At 38.5% G+C, this 13,753-nt stretch overlaps 1 protein-coding gene across 1 annotated transcript in view; it reads right to left on the reverse strand.

Moving 5' to 3' along the window:
• LOC124368034 (beta-glucuronidase) overlaps window positions 1–12,108 on the reverse strand; it is a 77,328-nt gene extending 65,220 nt beyond the window's left edge. Inside the window, exons 1-2 of the mRNA XM_046825307.1 lie at window positions 11,951–12,108; window positions 4,520–5,015 (exon numbers count right to left, since the gene is read on the reverse strand). Coding sequence (XP_046681263.1) covers window positions 4,520–5,015; window positions 11,951–12,108 — 654 coding nt within the window. The remainder of the gene's footprint in view (window positions 1–4,519; window positions 5,016–11,950) is intronic.
• Between the last annotated feature and the right edge of the window lie 1,645 nt (window positions 12,109–13,753).

Consider the following 13,753-nt stretch of genomic DNA (forward strand, 5'->3'; position numbering starts at 1 on the left):
TTTTTTGGTCAGTCATCTTTTAGATGTGAGATAGGTCAGTTTTGGACGAGATTATGTAAGTTAATTCTTTAAGGTACTTTAAGGAATTGTATTCTTTCTGGGCTTCTTGTTGGAGTTTCTCTTCGACTGTTTAACAATTACTTAAATGAGGCTGATTAAATGATAAGTTTGAGGATCAATTAAAGCCTTATCCGCGGATGCTCAGTATCCCCACACACATGCACCGGACTAGGAAGCAGTCCTACGCTGGTGATAAGGCCGCTGCAAGTGATAACACAACGGGACCAGGCAGGATCTCGCACAATCAAGCGTTTTGCTTCCTTGTTTACAGAATCCCGGGATGAGGAATACCATTCGAACTCATGTTACCATTCTGCAAATTTTCATGGATGAGTGTTGTACCGATTGTAAATAGTAAAGTGGTGGTGTGGGGCATCACCAGTTTTACTTCCAACTCCAAGGATACGCTTGATCGGCTCTTAAGCATAGGTCCAAAAAGTGATTTGGATGTGAATGAATCAGCTCTTCATTTGATCAAGTGAAATTAGGTCCATTAGATTTCTCCACTTCTCATAGATATGTTTATATCTCCGTTTACGCATTTTAGGAATACATGGATACAATTTAATAAGGTGTTTTCCTTTGAAGCCATCGTTACACTGCTGAAACACACACTTGATGCCATGGGAGGCATATTAAAACAGTTATTGGAAAATGTTTTCCGGCATGACTGATTTTTTTTATCAACAGGAATATTTTAAAACTTTATAAAATTCAGCATCATTAAAAACAACAAATTCTACACAGTTGCTTTGCTAAAGTTTCTCAACAATCCCAGGATTGCTCTCTGTACTACCTCAGTTTCCACAGTACAACCTCGGAGCGACTGTTACAACCTTGGGGCGATTGTTACAACCTTGGGGCGATTGTTACAACCTCGGAGCGACTATTACAACCTCGGAGCGACTGTTACAACCTTGGAGGGCGATTGTTACAATATTGGATCTATTGTTACAAACCTTGGGGCGATTGTTACAACCTCGGAGCGACTGTTACAACCTCGGAGCGATTGTTACAAAACCTTGGAACGATTGTTACAACCTTGGATCTATTGTTACAACCTTGGGGCGATTGTTACAACCTCGGAGCGACTGTTACAACCTTGGGGCGATTTTTACAACCTCGGAGCGACTGTTACAATCTTGGGGCGATTTTTACAACCTCGGAGCGATTGGTAAAAACCTTGGAGCGATTGTTAAAACCTTGGAGCGATTGTTAAAACCTTGGAGCGATTGTTACAACCTTGGAGCGATTGTTACAACCTTGGAGCGATTGTTACAACCTTGGAGCGATTGTTACAATCTTGGAGCGATTGTTACAACCTTGGAGCGATTGTTAAAACCTTGGAGCGATTGTTACAACCTTGGAGCGATTGTTACAACCTTGGGGCGATGTTTACAACCTTGGAGCGATTGTTACAACCTTGGGGCGATGTTTACAACCTCGGAGCGATTGTTACAACCTTGGGGTGATGTTACAACCTCGGAGCGATTGTTACAACCTTGGGGCGATGTTTACAACCTCGGAGCGATTGTTAAAACCTTGGAGCGATTGTTACAACCTTGGAGAGATTGTTACAACCTTGGAGCGATTGTTACAACCTTGGAGCGATTGTTACAACCTCGGAGCGATTGTTACAACCTTGGAGAGATTGTTACAATCTTGGAGCGATTGTTACAACCACTGCCTGTCAGCGCACGCGAAGACAACCCTGACAATGCTGTCAGGAGACTTAGGGAGCTCCGGGTGGTCGCAGTAGGAGTCCTTAATCAAAGCCATTGACAGACAGACAGACAGGGGATGAAGCTCGACGTCTACTTAGCCTTCGCTGCAGGACATCTATGACATTCCTCCCTCTCCCTCGGTTTCCCCGGGGATCCTCGCGGTTAACGGAGTCCTGGATTGCCGAGTGAAATCGAGACGAGTAAATTACAAACAGCGGTACGTAACATTGTCGTATGGGCGCCCTCCTACCTGGAGGTGCAGACTGACTGAGACTTTGGGCATTTCAAAATACTCTCTATCGTACGTTACACTTAGGTGTAATAAAAATGTGTTTCAATTATTTGCATCGAGTAATCAAAACAATTCAGATCATTAATCGGCTTAAATTAATGAAAATGTTTTACATACAGTATTGCAGTTTCATGCCTCTTACCTTTCAACCACTTCCCAATTTTGATGAAATTTAATATACCATATCTAGTTATCCTAGTGTAGTAAACACGTCGTTTTACATGACAATTAGTTTTTATAATGACAACGTATTTTAATATAATTAATTAGTGTTAATTTGTTTTTAGATGATTGGTTGAGCGTTAGCGAACCATATTATTCGAGAGGATGAAAAATTATGACGCACTAACCAATGACTTGAAATTTTGCATAAAACTTCATTTCCATACAAGCGTCATTTCATGTTCCATGATGGTGTATGTCACTCCATGTGATTTGGCTGAGCGTTAAGGAAACATTTTTGTATCTTACCAAGTAGCCTTCAACGTGACGAGAAAATTGCAGAATGAAAAATTGAAATAAACTAAGTGAAATCAAAGGACATTTTGGTATTTAACTTAGTAAAGAATGTAGCCTAAAGAAATTAGCTATAGGCCTTTTTTTATAAATTTTTGATAAAACTATAAGGGATTCAATTCGCACTGTCCCTTCAGAAAATTTAACACGTATCTTTATATTTATTCTTAAAAGCAGTCCATTTCATGTTAGAATGATTTTTGGTAATGATTTAAATCAGTCAAGGTACACTTAAAATGTAGGAGTAAATCTTCTAACAGCTCAAGAATCCATATACAGAATGTTTTAGTAACATGAAGTCGTCTTATGAAACAATAAAAAATGTTTAGAATAAATCATGTCAAGGATCCAATATTACGGCAATAAAGAAACAATCCTTAACAATGGTAGGCTAAGGGAAAGCTTTACATTTCTTCTAAATTTGAAACATAAGATACTTTAACGGTATCAACCAAAATTGTTAAGAAAGATTGCCAAAGCACCATGGTATGTATCCAATAAAACGTTACCATTATCGAACAAGTCGAAGAAGAAATTACCAAATTCAGTCGCAATTATCTTTCAAGATTAGAAGATCATCCAAACCACCTTGAGGTAAATCTACTTGATAATTCTAAAAATGTATAAAGCCTCCACCTACCTGCTATCCTGGAACTACCTTTTAGGTCTCGAATTAACTACGTAGGTGTTAACAATGGTTAACATCTAACTCAATTTTAATTGCTAATGTTGTTTCTGTGTATAATATTTACTTATTGTTCTTCTCACATTTAACAGATTGTAAATAAATAAAGTTAAAATCCATTTCACTTATAATCCCAACATTATTAATGTACCCGGATGTAAACAGTTACGTGCAAATACACGGATATAAACACGCCTCGAGTGATAAATGAAGAGGCCTTGAAGTGAGGTTAGGTCAGTACACCGTCAACCTAACCTAGAACTGCTAGACTTCCAGATTACGCAAATGGCAGTGCACGACGTAGAAACAGCTGTTTTAGTCAGCTGATTGTCCTTTTCCTACATTGCGCCAACCAGCTGTCACTCCGACCTTGACATCCGGAGAAACCTTCATACCTTACTGTACCTGTCAGTGCAATGATACAAGCAACTGAACTGGCAAAGTTCAAAGAAATGTCCTTTTCCGTAAATTCACCACCACTGCTTTTGTTGGGTTTCCGTTTATTCCACCACTAACATGTTAAATACCGCTGGGTAAATGTTCAACGCACTTTGAAATGTTCATTATAGAGATGGGCGGTATTTAACGTATTAGTGTCGGTAACAGCGTTATTCAGTGGTAACCTATTACCAGGATAACGTGTTACCAGTAACACCCTGTTATTTCAGTAACGTGTGGGCTGAATGATTTGGAGTTCTCATAACGTCTTTCTGGTATTAGGTTATTAGGTATTAGGTATTGTACAAGATATGAGGCTAGGAACGGACCAGTTGTGGTAACGCTTTTAACGTTGTGGAGTGAGCTGGATGGTGCAGGAGGGATACGGAATAAATATTAAATCCGTACACTAGGTCTAAATAGCCCCACACATGTAGATTTAGTCTGACTCAGTTTACTTGCAACTTAATAACGTCAGTTCAGTAACAACATGGTGCTAATACTGAGCGTGGGTCAGCTGGTAACAGGTTACTGGAACGTAATACCAAGTAACCACGTTATTTTGGTAATAGATTATTGACAAATAATGGTATTTTCCATCTCCAGTTCATTCCGGCCATTGTTGTTCCTTTAGGATGCTTGCAAACCTAATCTTATCGCTTAGTGATGAAGATAACCAACCCACTTTGTACTCGGCGCTGCATTTTATGAATTGATGAGTCTAAACATAAATTCAAGTAATATTCGTGAACTTTAACAAAGCATATCCCTCCAGAAGCTGCACTGTGTCTGGTACCAATGTACCCACAGTTCTTCTGCACTGTGTCTGGTACCAATGTACACACAGTTCCTCTGCACTGAGTCTGGTACCAATGTACCCACAGTTCTTCTGCATTCTGCCTGGTACCAATGTACCCACAGTTCTTTTGCACTCTGCCTGGTACCAATGTACCCACAGTTCTTCTGCACTCTGCCTCGTACCAATGTATCCACAGTTCTTCTGCACTGTGTCTGGTACCAATGTACCCACAGTTCTTCTGCACTCTGCCTGGTACCAATGTACCCACAGTTCTTCTGCACTTTGTCTGGTATTAATGTACCCACAGTTCTTTTGCACTCTGCCTGGTACCAATGTACCCACAGTTCTTCTGCACTCTGTCTCGTACCAATGTACCCACAGTTCTTCTGCACTGTGTCTGGTACCAATGTACCCACAGTTCTTCTGCACTCTGCCTGATACCAATGTACCCACTGTTCCTCTGCACTGTGTCTGGTATCAATGTACCCACTGTTGTCGGCACTGACGTCATCCAGGCCCACATAAAAACAATTTGGTTTTAACAGTTTATCAATTTTTTAAACTGGCCCTAATAAATTGACACCAGGAATGAAACAAGTAGAGAATCTAAAGATTCCTAAAGTAAATTGTAAACATACAGGTTTAGTATTGAACAGTGATTGAGTGTAAACAACAAATCAAGTAACAACTGATAATACATACTAATACAACGAAACACACACTAATACAACGAAATACACACTAATACAACGAAATACACACTAATACAACGAAATACACACTAATACAACGAAATACACCCTAATACAACGAAATACATACTAATACAACGAAATACACACTAATACAACGAAATACACACTAATACAACGAAATACACACTAATACAACGAAATACACACTAATACAACGAAATACACCCTAATACAACGAAATACATACTAATACAACGAAATACACATTAATACAACGAAATACATACTAATACAACGAAATACACACTAATACAACGAAGATACATGTAATACTATGATAAATATTATATCTCACTCGTTTATATGTATTTCTATAAAATATACATGCGACTACGCACACTCGTTTTGCATGATTTAAGCAACAATTTCAAGTTGTTCTTTAATTTCAGATGTGATCGTAAATAAAACATATTTACTCAAAATGTAACTTTAAGCTACACATTTTGTAATCAAAGTTGTTTGACCTGTTACTTACTCCTATTACTAAGTAATTTTACCAGAAGATCAACATTTTCTACTGATTTCTCACCTCACTGGCCAAAGGCAACTTTATGCTTTGTCACAACGGAAATGAGCTTTACAACGCTCACTCCTTTCTCTCTCTGGCATACCTCATGAGTAACAATAATTTCCGTTAGGAAACCCCTCCGAGGCGGTTTCCTGTTGTAATCACGTAATCTTCACTGCACTTGACGATTTATTACACAATTTTATCTTGCTTTATCATTTACTCCGTTGGGTTTTGATGAAGTATTACTGCTACAGGATGGGCTTCAAGAGGTGAGGAACTGTCCAGCAATGCCCGCTCCCACATCCTTTGTTCTGAGACTGAGTCAATCAAATCCAGTTTCCTCCAAAGCGTGTGACATTGTTCGGAAAATTACTTCCGCAGATGAACGTCTACTGGATTTCCCATTAGTCATTCAGCTCTCTATGGCGTCTTTATACACTCACCCTTTATCTACCTAATCTTATCATATTATTTACTGATCTCTACAAAGTTGCCAGTTCCTCGGAAAATTATTTGAATGGCTTTTCCAGAAATTCATTCAGTACACTCTTCTTTGTTCTTTAATTTCTAACGGGTTAAAAATTCGTTTTTGACTGATATCTAAAAAGTGCTGCTAAGAAATAGAGATCTTCCTTAGCTCAAGAGGGAGCTTTCAATTGAATCATCTCACAGATGGAAATTCTGACATACGGAGTGCCCTTTACCCTTTTTGCCCTCAAAATGAATAGGATATTTTCAGGCACGAAAAGGAACCTGTGTACTCAGTTTCAAGTCTCTAGTATCTGTACACCTTTTTTCACAGAGGCGCAAATGGATAGAGTCCAACTGCCCTTAGAATCCAAGCTACATGAAGATATGAAATGGAATGTGCAATTAAGGGGGCGCTCCATTCAGCAAAGATTTCGTTTTCGACTGACCCGCTCCATAGGTGCGGCCAGTATTGGAACTACGTACAGAAGACAAAGGCTAAAGGCAGTATATTGCATTTTTAGAAGAGGATACGGAAGGGCTCCTCGATAGTTTTGCACCTATTCGTCCGAAGACAATATGAGTTGAAATTGAAAGTTCTGAAACAAGGGTCAGGCTTTACAGTTTTGTCAAACAAATGTAATCCTGCCGAGGCAAAGGTGAAAACCTTTCTTAAAGAAATTTAAAAGTTTTTGACGACTCTCAAGTTGAACTTCATAAACAAAATGGATCCCTTGTTAACGTTCTGACACCGCCGCAGGGACCTGGGTTTTAAGGATCCTGGGTTCGAAGGGGCCTGGGTTCGAAAGCGCCTGGGTTTGAAGGAGCCTGGGTTTGAAGGAGCCTGGGGTCGGGAGTGCCAATGTTGGACTTTGGGTCTCAGTAGAGATGGCGCAGGTTTAAATCCTGTCGTCTTTATCCACTCCCCTTTATTCTGTTTGATAAGATCCTCACACATGCCAGTGGCCCATGTGGACGGACAGAATAAGGCATAAAAGAGGTTCGATCTCTCCTTTAAAAAATTTAAACAAATTCGTTTTGGGCAGGAAACCTTCTCACACGGATAAAAAATAATCTAGTCTGAAGTCATGTAAAAAAACCATTCTAGCCTTCCGATCGTTAATGCAGTATATTATAGTACTCCACGAAGTACAAGTTATCAAAATAAGACAAAAATGTACATTTTCTTTTTATCGTATTAACACTTTTATACTTTTGTTGCAGGTTTTTGTAACAATAATAATGAACTATCAGAGATTTGGTGGCTCTTCACGATATAATGCATATTATCCAGTACTTTCATTAATTTCCACTCAGCAGATTCTTCTCAATTTTGACTAACGCGTAAAAGATTTACTAGTTCCCAGAATATGGAGTGTTATAATTCCAGTTGGAGGCAAAAGCACTCATAGAATAGGGATTTTCCATGTGTTCACTTGCCAATATGCTGTCCTCCAATTGTCAATTTGTGCTTCAAAAGTAGGCCAGCTCCTCAGAAGGTACGATGATGGTTTTTTCCATTGACCGTAGATATAGAGAATCTCGCATAGCAGATCCATTGCGGTGAGAACAGTATACCACTATGACGTTGACCAGGCGTTCTGCACTTTACTGGGAAGTTAGATAGTATCTAACTATGATGATGCTCATTCATTCAACAAATTACAAGGCTCCTGCACAGGAATTCCACTTGCACTTACTTACACGTGTAATGATTCATTCTTAAACATCTCAAGTTGCCCACAGTGATGTGTGGTGAAATCGGTTTTCGATCTGGAAAATATTTTTGTATGTTCAAATTTGTAGCCTTTTAAAAATGAGTTCCGTGAATACCAAACAAGTAATACATTTTTTACCATTTTGCGTGCAATTGCAGACATTTAAATTAGGTAATTTAGGATACTCTAGGCATGCAATATAACCCCTGAAGATAAAAATGTGAAATTTTATTATGTGTATATGAGTGACATAGCCTCAGAAAGTGACATATTGTTCTTTGTACCATTTTAATTTTGTAAGAAAACATAAAAAAACACGTGGCTTTAAAAACGTGTATTAATTAAAAAACAATGCTGTTAAGTCCTAAATAAATAAAACTCCCGGATCCCTAAATCTATACACCTCATTTATAAATGTAATTTTTTATAAATTTTTATCTTCAGCTGTTTATAATATTGGTTTTATATTCAGGAAAATTATTTAAAAGTACAGTACATTTTACATAAAAAATATGTTCACAACCCAAAATTGATTATATTACCTTATATTTATATTAGTCAATTTTAGAAATATTTTTAACGTTAGGTAATTGAAAACTCAATTAATTGTTATATTATTTCATACCCGTTATATTTATGACCCTATTCCTGAAACCTTTAGGTTATAACACAATCAATATATGGATTGCCTTTCAATGGTTAGCCAAATAGATTTACCCTATTCATTTGTCACCCAAAATAATTATCTGAGAAGAATGAATGGACAATTATAAAGTCGACTACCTGGCCCTTCAGTCACAGTCACTCATCTGGGACAATTAAATGTTAACAAAATAAGATAATTGGCTGATAACTGATTACCTTATTAATTTCCACCTTATTGATTCCTGACTTCCACACAATCTATCAGTTTACCAGATATACTAAATGATTAAAAAAAAGAAAGAAAGCAATTTATTTCTTAAATAAAGTAATATATACATCTGATATTTTTCTTGTTAGATGTTGATTACCTGACTTACCACTTGATTACATTACTTTACCTGATTGTCTGATGTACTATCTGATTGGCCGACTGACAATCATATTACCACTGACTGACTACGTAATTACCAGACTGACTACCCGGTTACCAGACTGTCTACCAGATTACTAAATATACTACATTACTGGTTATATACTGATTACAGGTGGTAATCTCTGCCAGATTGCTAGATTACCTACCTGATTGCCGGACTAACTACTATATTACCACATTGAATTCTTAATTACTAGACTGACTACCAGATTTAAAAGGTTGAACAGATTGAGTGCACAAATTTAATTTAAATAAATATTGGGATCCACCATTTTCGGTAAATTGTAGTCAACAAATAATCTATATCTATCTGATATCTTAATGTTATTACCGTTTTACTGTAGATCACTTTTTTATTAATAATACTATCTCTTCCCCGACACCCATCTATTTAAACCTGAATTAATGAGTTTATAAGAAAAATTACCAGAAAACAAGAAAACCCACGTGGATGTTGAGTTTAGCTCAATTTCACCTTCCTCTTAGTGCAGCATCTGGAACATTTTCACAGACTTGACTCCAGGAATCTGGAGTCATGTTCGTCTGGAGAGATCCAAAAAAGTCGGCGACGAAGAAGTCGAATTAATTTTTTTATATCGTTTCGACATCAAAAACACTGAACTACAAATTATAGTGTAATCTATGTGAAGATGTTGTTATCCCATCAGGTGCACAATGTAATAAACCCTTCTCACCACAATAGCTACGTGACGTGAACAAAACGGTGTTACAGTAAACAAGAAAAGCTACTTTTGGCTTGGATTTATAAAATATTGTGACTGTCTGCAGGTATCTTTTGGGAACTAGAAATAGCTTTTAGACAGACTTCAAATTAACATCCCACGTTTTATCATCATTGATTTCAAAGATGTGTTTGTTTAGTTTGTGTTTGAATCATCTTTCCAGGTTCGATGTTCCATTTCGACAATTTACGCATAGCAAAACACTTACAATAAAAAACTTGTATTTTAATTCCATACTCATGGTGAGAGAGAAACTGGTCAGACGCCTGGACGAGTGGTTGGACAGTTTCTTCTGTCACTGTTACCAATATCTTATCAACTATCTGTGCGAGAGCCACATCCTGCAATCGTGAATAAGGAAACAATAGAAAGTCACAAGAAAAACAGCAGAACTAACTTTATTAATACAGTAATTTTACCTGAAATAATAACAATAGCTGTGACAATTCACGAACGTAAAACAAATCACTGCAGATTCAATGCAAAGGCATGTGCGAATTGAATGTATGCACGTTACAAGTGTATTGCTACTGTAAGTATTCCTTTCTTTCAGGTCCTTTAAATAAGTGCTCTTGCTGAAGTGGCAAAGTGAGGTATGTACTGAACAAACATATATTGAGTTTTGCCTCAAAACATATTTTAAGTCAGCGCTCGGTTTAGGAAGAATGTGTCAGAATCAGAAAGAAGCCTGACACGCTTTAAAGTGGAGCGATAGCTCCCTGAGATTGGGCGGAAGGCGGTCGGGGCTCGGGCTATTCCAGTGTTTGACCTGATAAAGGAAACTGATAAGAGGCACCTGCTAAGAGGCTGTCAGTCGGCGATAAGATGCCCTTTGTTGACACTGGCCAGATAGCCCACATTCTGGGTTTAGAAGCCCAGTCAGATAAGTAAGGAAGATGGCCAGTTATCGCAGACTGAGTGAAGGTTCCAGGTAATCAGTCAGAAGGGGATCACGAACTGATTTTTAACTGTCAGCGCGGACCATACGATTGGAACTCATGGAGTTTTCCATTACTATTAGCGAACCTCACTATTCAGAATCCGACAATGCCTTCTTACTCTCGTATCGTTGCCCATCCGTTTTTCATTTGGTACGGATTCATCCCTTTGAACAAGCGGATGAATAAGAATTTGAAATCGTTGTCCGTCCTGTGCACATGGATCCCTCTTGGTTAATGAAGAACGCTAATGAGTTTGGGGTCAAAAGGTCAAGATTCAGTGGGACAGCCCGTCATTTTGTCCAATAACTTTTTATATAGTCCTAGAGACTTGAAACTTGTACGTAAGTTCCTTTCTCTTGATCAAAGTACCAAAAACATTGATTTTGGGGTCAAAAAGTCAGATGCAGTGTGCCTCTCTTTCGATATCTCTTTTTTGCGTTATGTCAGGTCCTTCGATACTCCATTATACCAATTTCTTGTTCTTGTTGTAGTCCAGTAGGTATGTCACATAAATAGGTTTGATAGAAGGGTGGAGCGGTTGGATTACTATTGCCTATCATTACGAGCTGCTAACTAACTCAAAGACAAATTTCTTTCTTCAAGACTTCAACAAAAATTGAGGCTCGTCCGAAATACTATCGGTGAGAAGCAAAATTTGAGAAGTTGTATGCTCCTAAATCTCACGGCAAAAGAACTAAAGGTCTTCCAGTAGTTTTTCAAAAATTGTTTAACATGTTAATAAATTTATTTTATTTTTATCGTAAACTTTCCCTCAAGTGATAACGTAACCTTTCTGTATCAGTCACACAATAAGTCTGAAGTTGGGTGCTGTGCGTGCAATTATACACTGTCTACACAGTTAATTTTAGAACACTAAAAGATCCATACCAGTTTTTTTTTTTTTTTTTTTTTTTTTTTGTTTTAACCTCCATTTTGCCTGTCCTACTACTTCATTGATCATTTCGGGTGTATTAGGCAAACTCGTTATGAATGCTTCAAGGCAACAGGCGCATGTATCCTAACATTTTCAATGCGCAATAGTTGGATTGGAACTTTTTCGACATAGTTTCACTTCTGACCTTTAAACAGTGTATTCTTTGCATCCATACAAGCATTGTGTCGGATACTGGATTTATAAGCAGTTACTGCTAGGAGTTGATTGGTTAATATGACTGTGTTCTTAGCAACGAACAGAGACCTCTCTATTTGGCGCTTGGTCTACCTTGCGTGACTGTGATGGACAAGAACAGCTGGTAACTGCCAGGAGTTGATTGGATAATGGAGATGACTCACAGCAGGCTTGACATCGCCACTGTCACTGACCTGCGCTTGACGAGGCTTGCTTGTAAACGAGACAGGGCTAGGCGGCGGAACATGCATACTTACCGTATTGGGCTGAAATATCTCCGTACTAGAATTCTAGAAACAAGTGTTTTAGAACAAGATTTTTACAGAGACTTCAGAGATCCTACGTCTCGTATTTCGATGTGCCTTAGCGACTAGTCATACATGAAGAATATGAGGCGAGAGAAAGGGGGGAGAGAGAGGGGGGAGGGGGGATACACAGAGAGAGAGGGAGGGAGGAGAGAGAGGGAGAGGGTGAGAGAGAGAAAAAGATACACAGAGAGAGAGCTGGTAGTGAGAGGGATAGGGGGAGAGGAGAGAGAGGGAGAGAGGACTACTATACGGGATACACAGAACGGTGATTTATGAACATTTATTTGACACAGGCAGAGTCCTCACACAGGAGAAAAAAATGAGCTACAGTCTTGAAATTTTGCAAGCAACTTCAGGGAAGTCACGTGGTGAGGTGTACTCCTACCTTACAGCAATGTCAATATGATTTATGATTTTTGATGACCACAAGATCAAAAGCACCGCAGGGTTTTGGAAGTGGAAAGTTTTAAGAATGTCACAACTTGACTGCAGTGTGGATAGCTCTAACCCTCAGCATGTTCCATCAATGATGTTACACACAGAAATAGGCTGGCATACTCACAACAATCTGTATACTGTGTGTGTCCGGTTGTAATATTAACTCTCAGCATGTTCCATCAATGATGTTACACACAGAAATAGGCTGGCACACTCACAACAATCTGTATACTGTGTGTGTCCGGTTGTAATATTAACCCTCAGCATGTTCCATCAGTGATGTTACACACAGAAATAGGCTGGCATACTCACAACAATCTGTATACTGTGTGTGTCCGGTTGTAATATTAACCCTAAGCATGTTCCATCAATGATGTTACACACAGAAATAGGCTGGCATACTCACAACAATCTGTATACTGTGTGTGTCCGGTTGTAATATTAACCCTCAGCATGTTCCATCAGTGATGTTACACACAGAAATAGGCTGGCATACTCACAACAATCTGTATACTGTGTGTGTCCGGTTGTAATATTAACCCTAAGCATGTTCCATCAATGATGTTACACACAGAAATAGGCTGGCATACTCACAACAATCTGTATACTGTGTGTGTCCGGTTGTAATATTAACCCTAAGCATGTTCCATCAATGATGTTACACACAGAAATAGGCTGGCATACTCACAACAATCTGTATACTGTGTGTGTCCGGTTGTAATATTAACCCTAAGCATGTTCCATCAATGATGTTACACACAGAAATAGGCTGGCATACTCACAACAATCTGTATACTGTGTGTGTCCGGTTGTAATATTAACCCTCAGCATGTTCCATCAATGATGTTACACACAGAAATAGGCTGGCGTACTCACAACAATCTGTATACTGTGTGTGTGTCCGGTTGTAATATTAACCCTCAGCATGTTCCATCAATGATGTTACACACAGAAATAGGCTGGCATACTCACAACAATCTGTATACTGTGTGTGTCCGGTTGTAATATTAACCCTCAGCATGTTCCATCAATGATGTTACACACAGAAATAGGCTGGCATACTCACAACAATCTGTATACTGTGTGTGTCCGGTTGTAATATTAACCCTCAGCATGTTCCATCAATGATGTTACACACAGAAATAGGCTG

The sequence above is a fragment of the Homalodisca vitripennis genome, chromosome 8 (assembly GCF_021130785.1).
Source record: "Homalodisca vitripennis isolate AUS2020 chromosome 8, UT_GWSS_2.1, whole genome shotgun sequence".
Taxonomy (NCBI): domain Eukaryota; kingdom Metazoa; phylum Arthropoda; class Insecta; order Hemiptera; family Cicadellidae; genus Homalodisca; species Homalodisca vitripennis.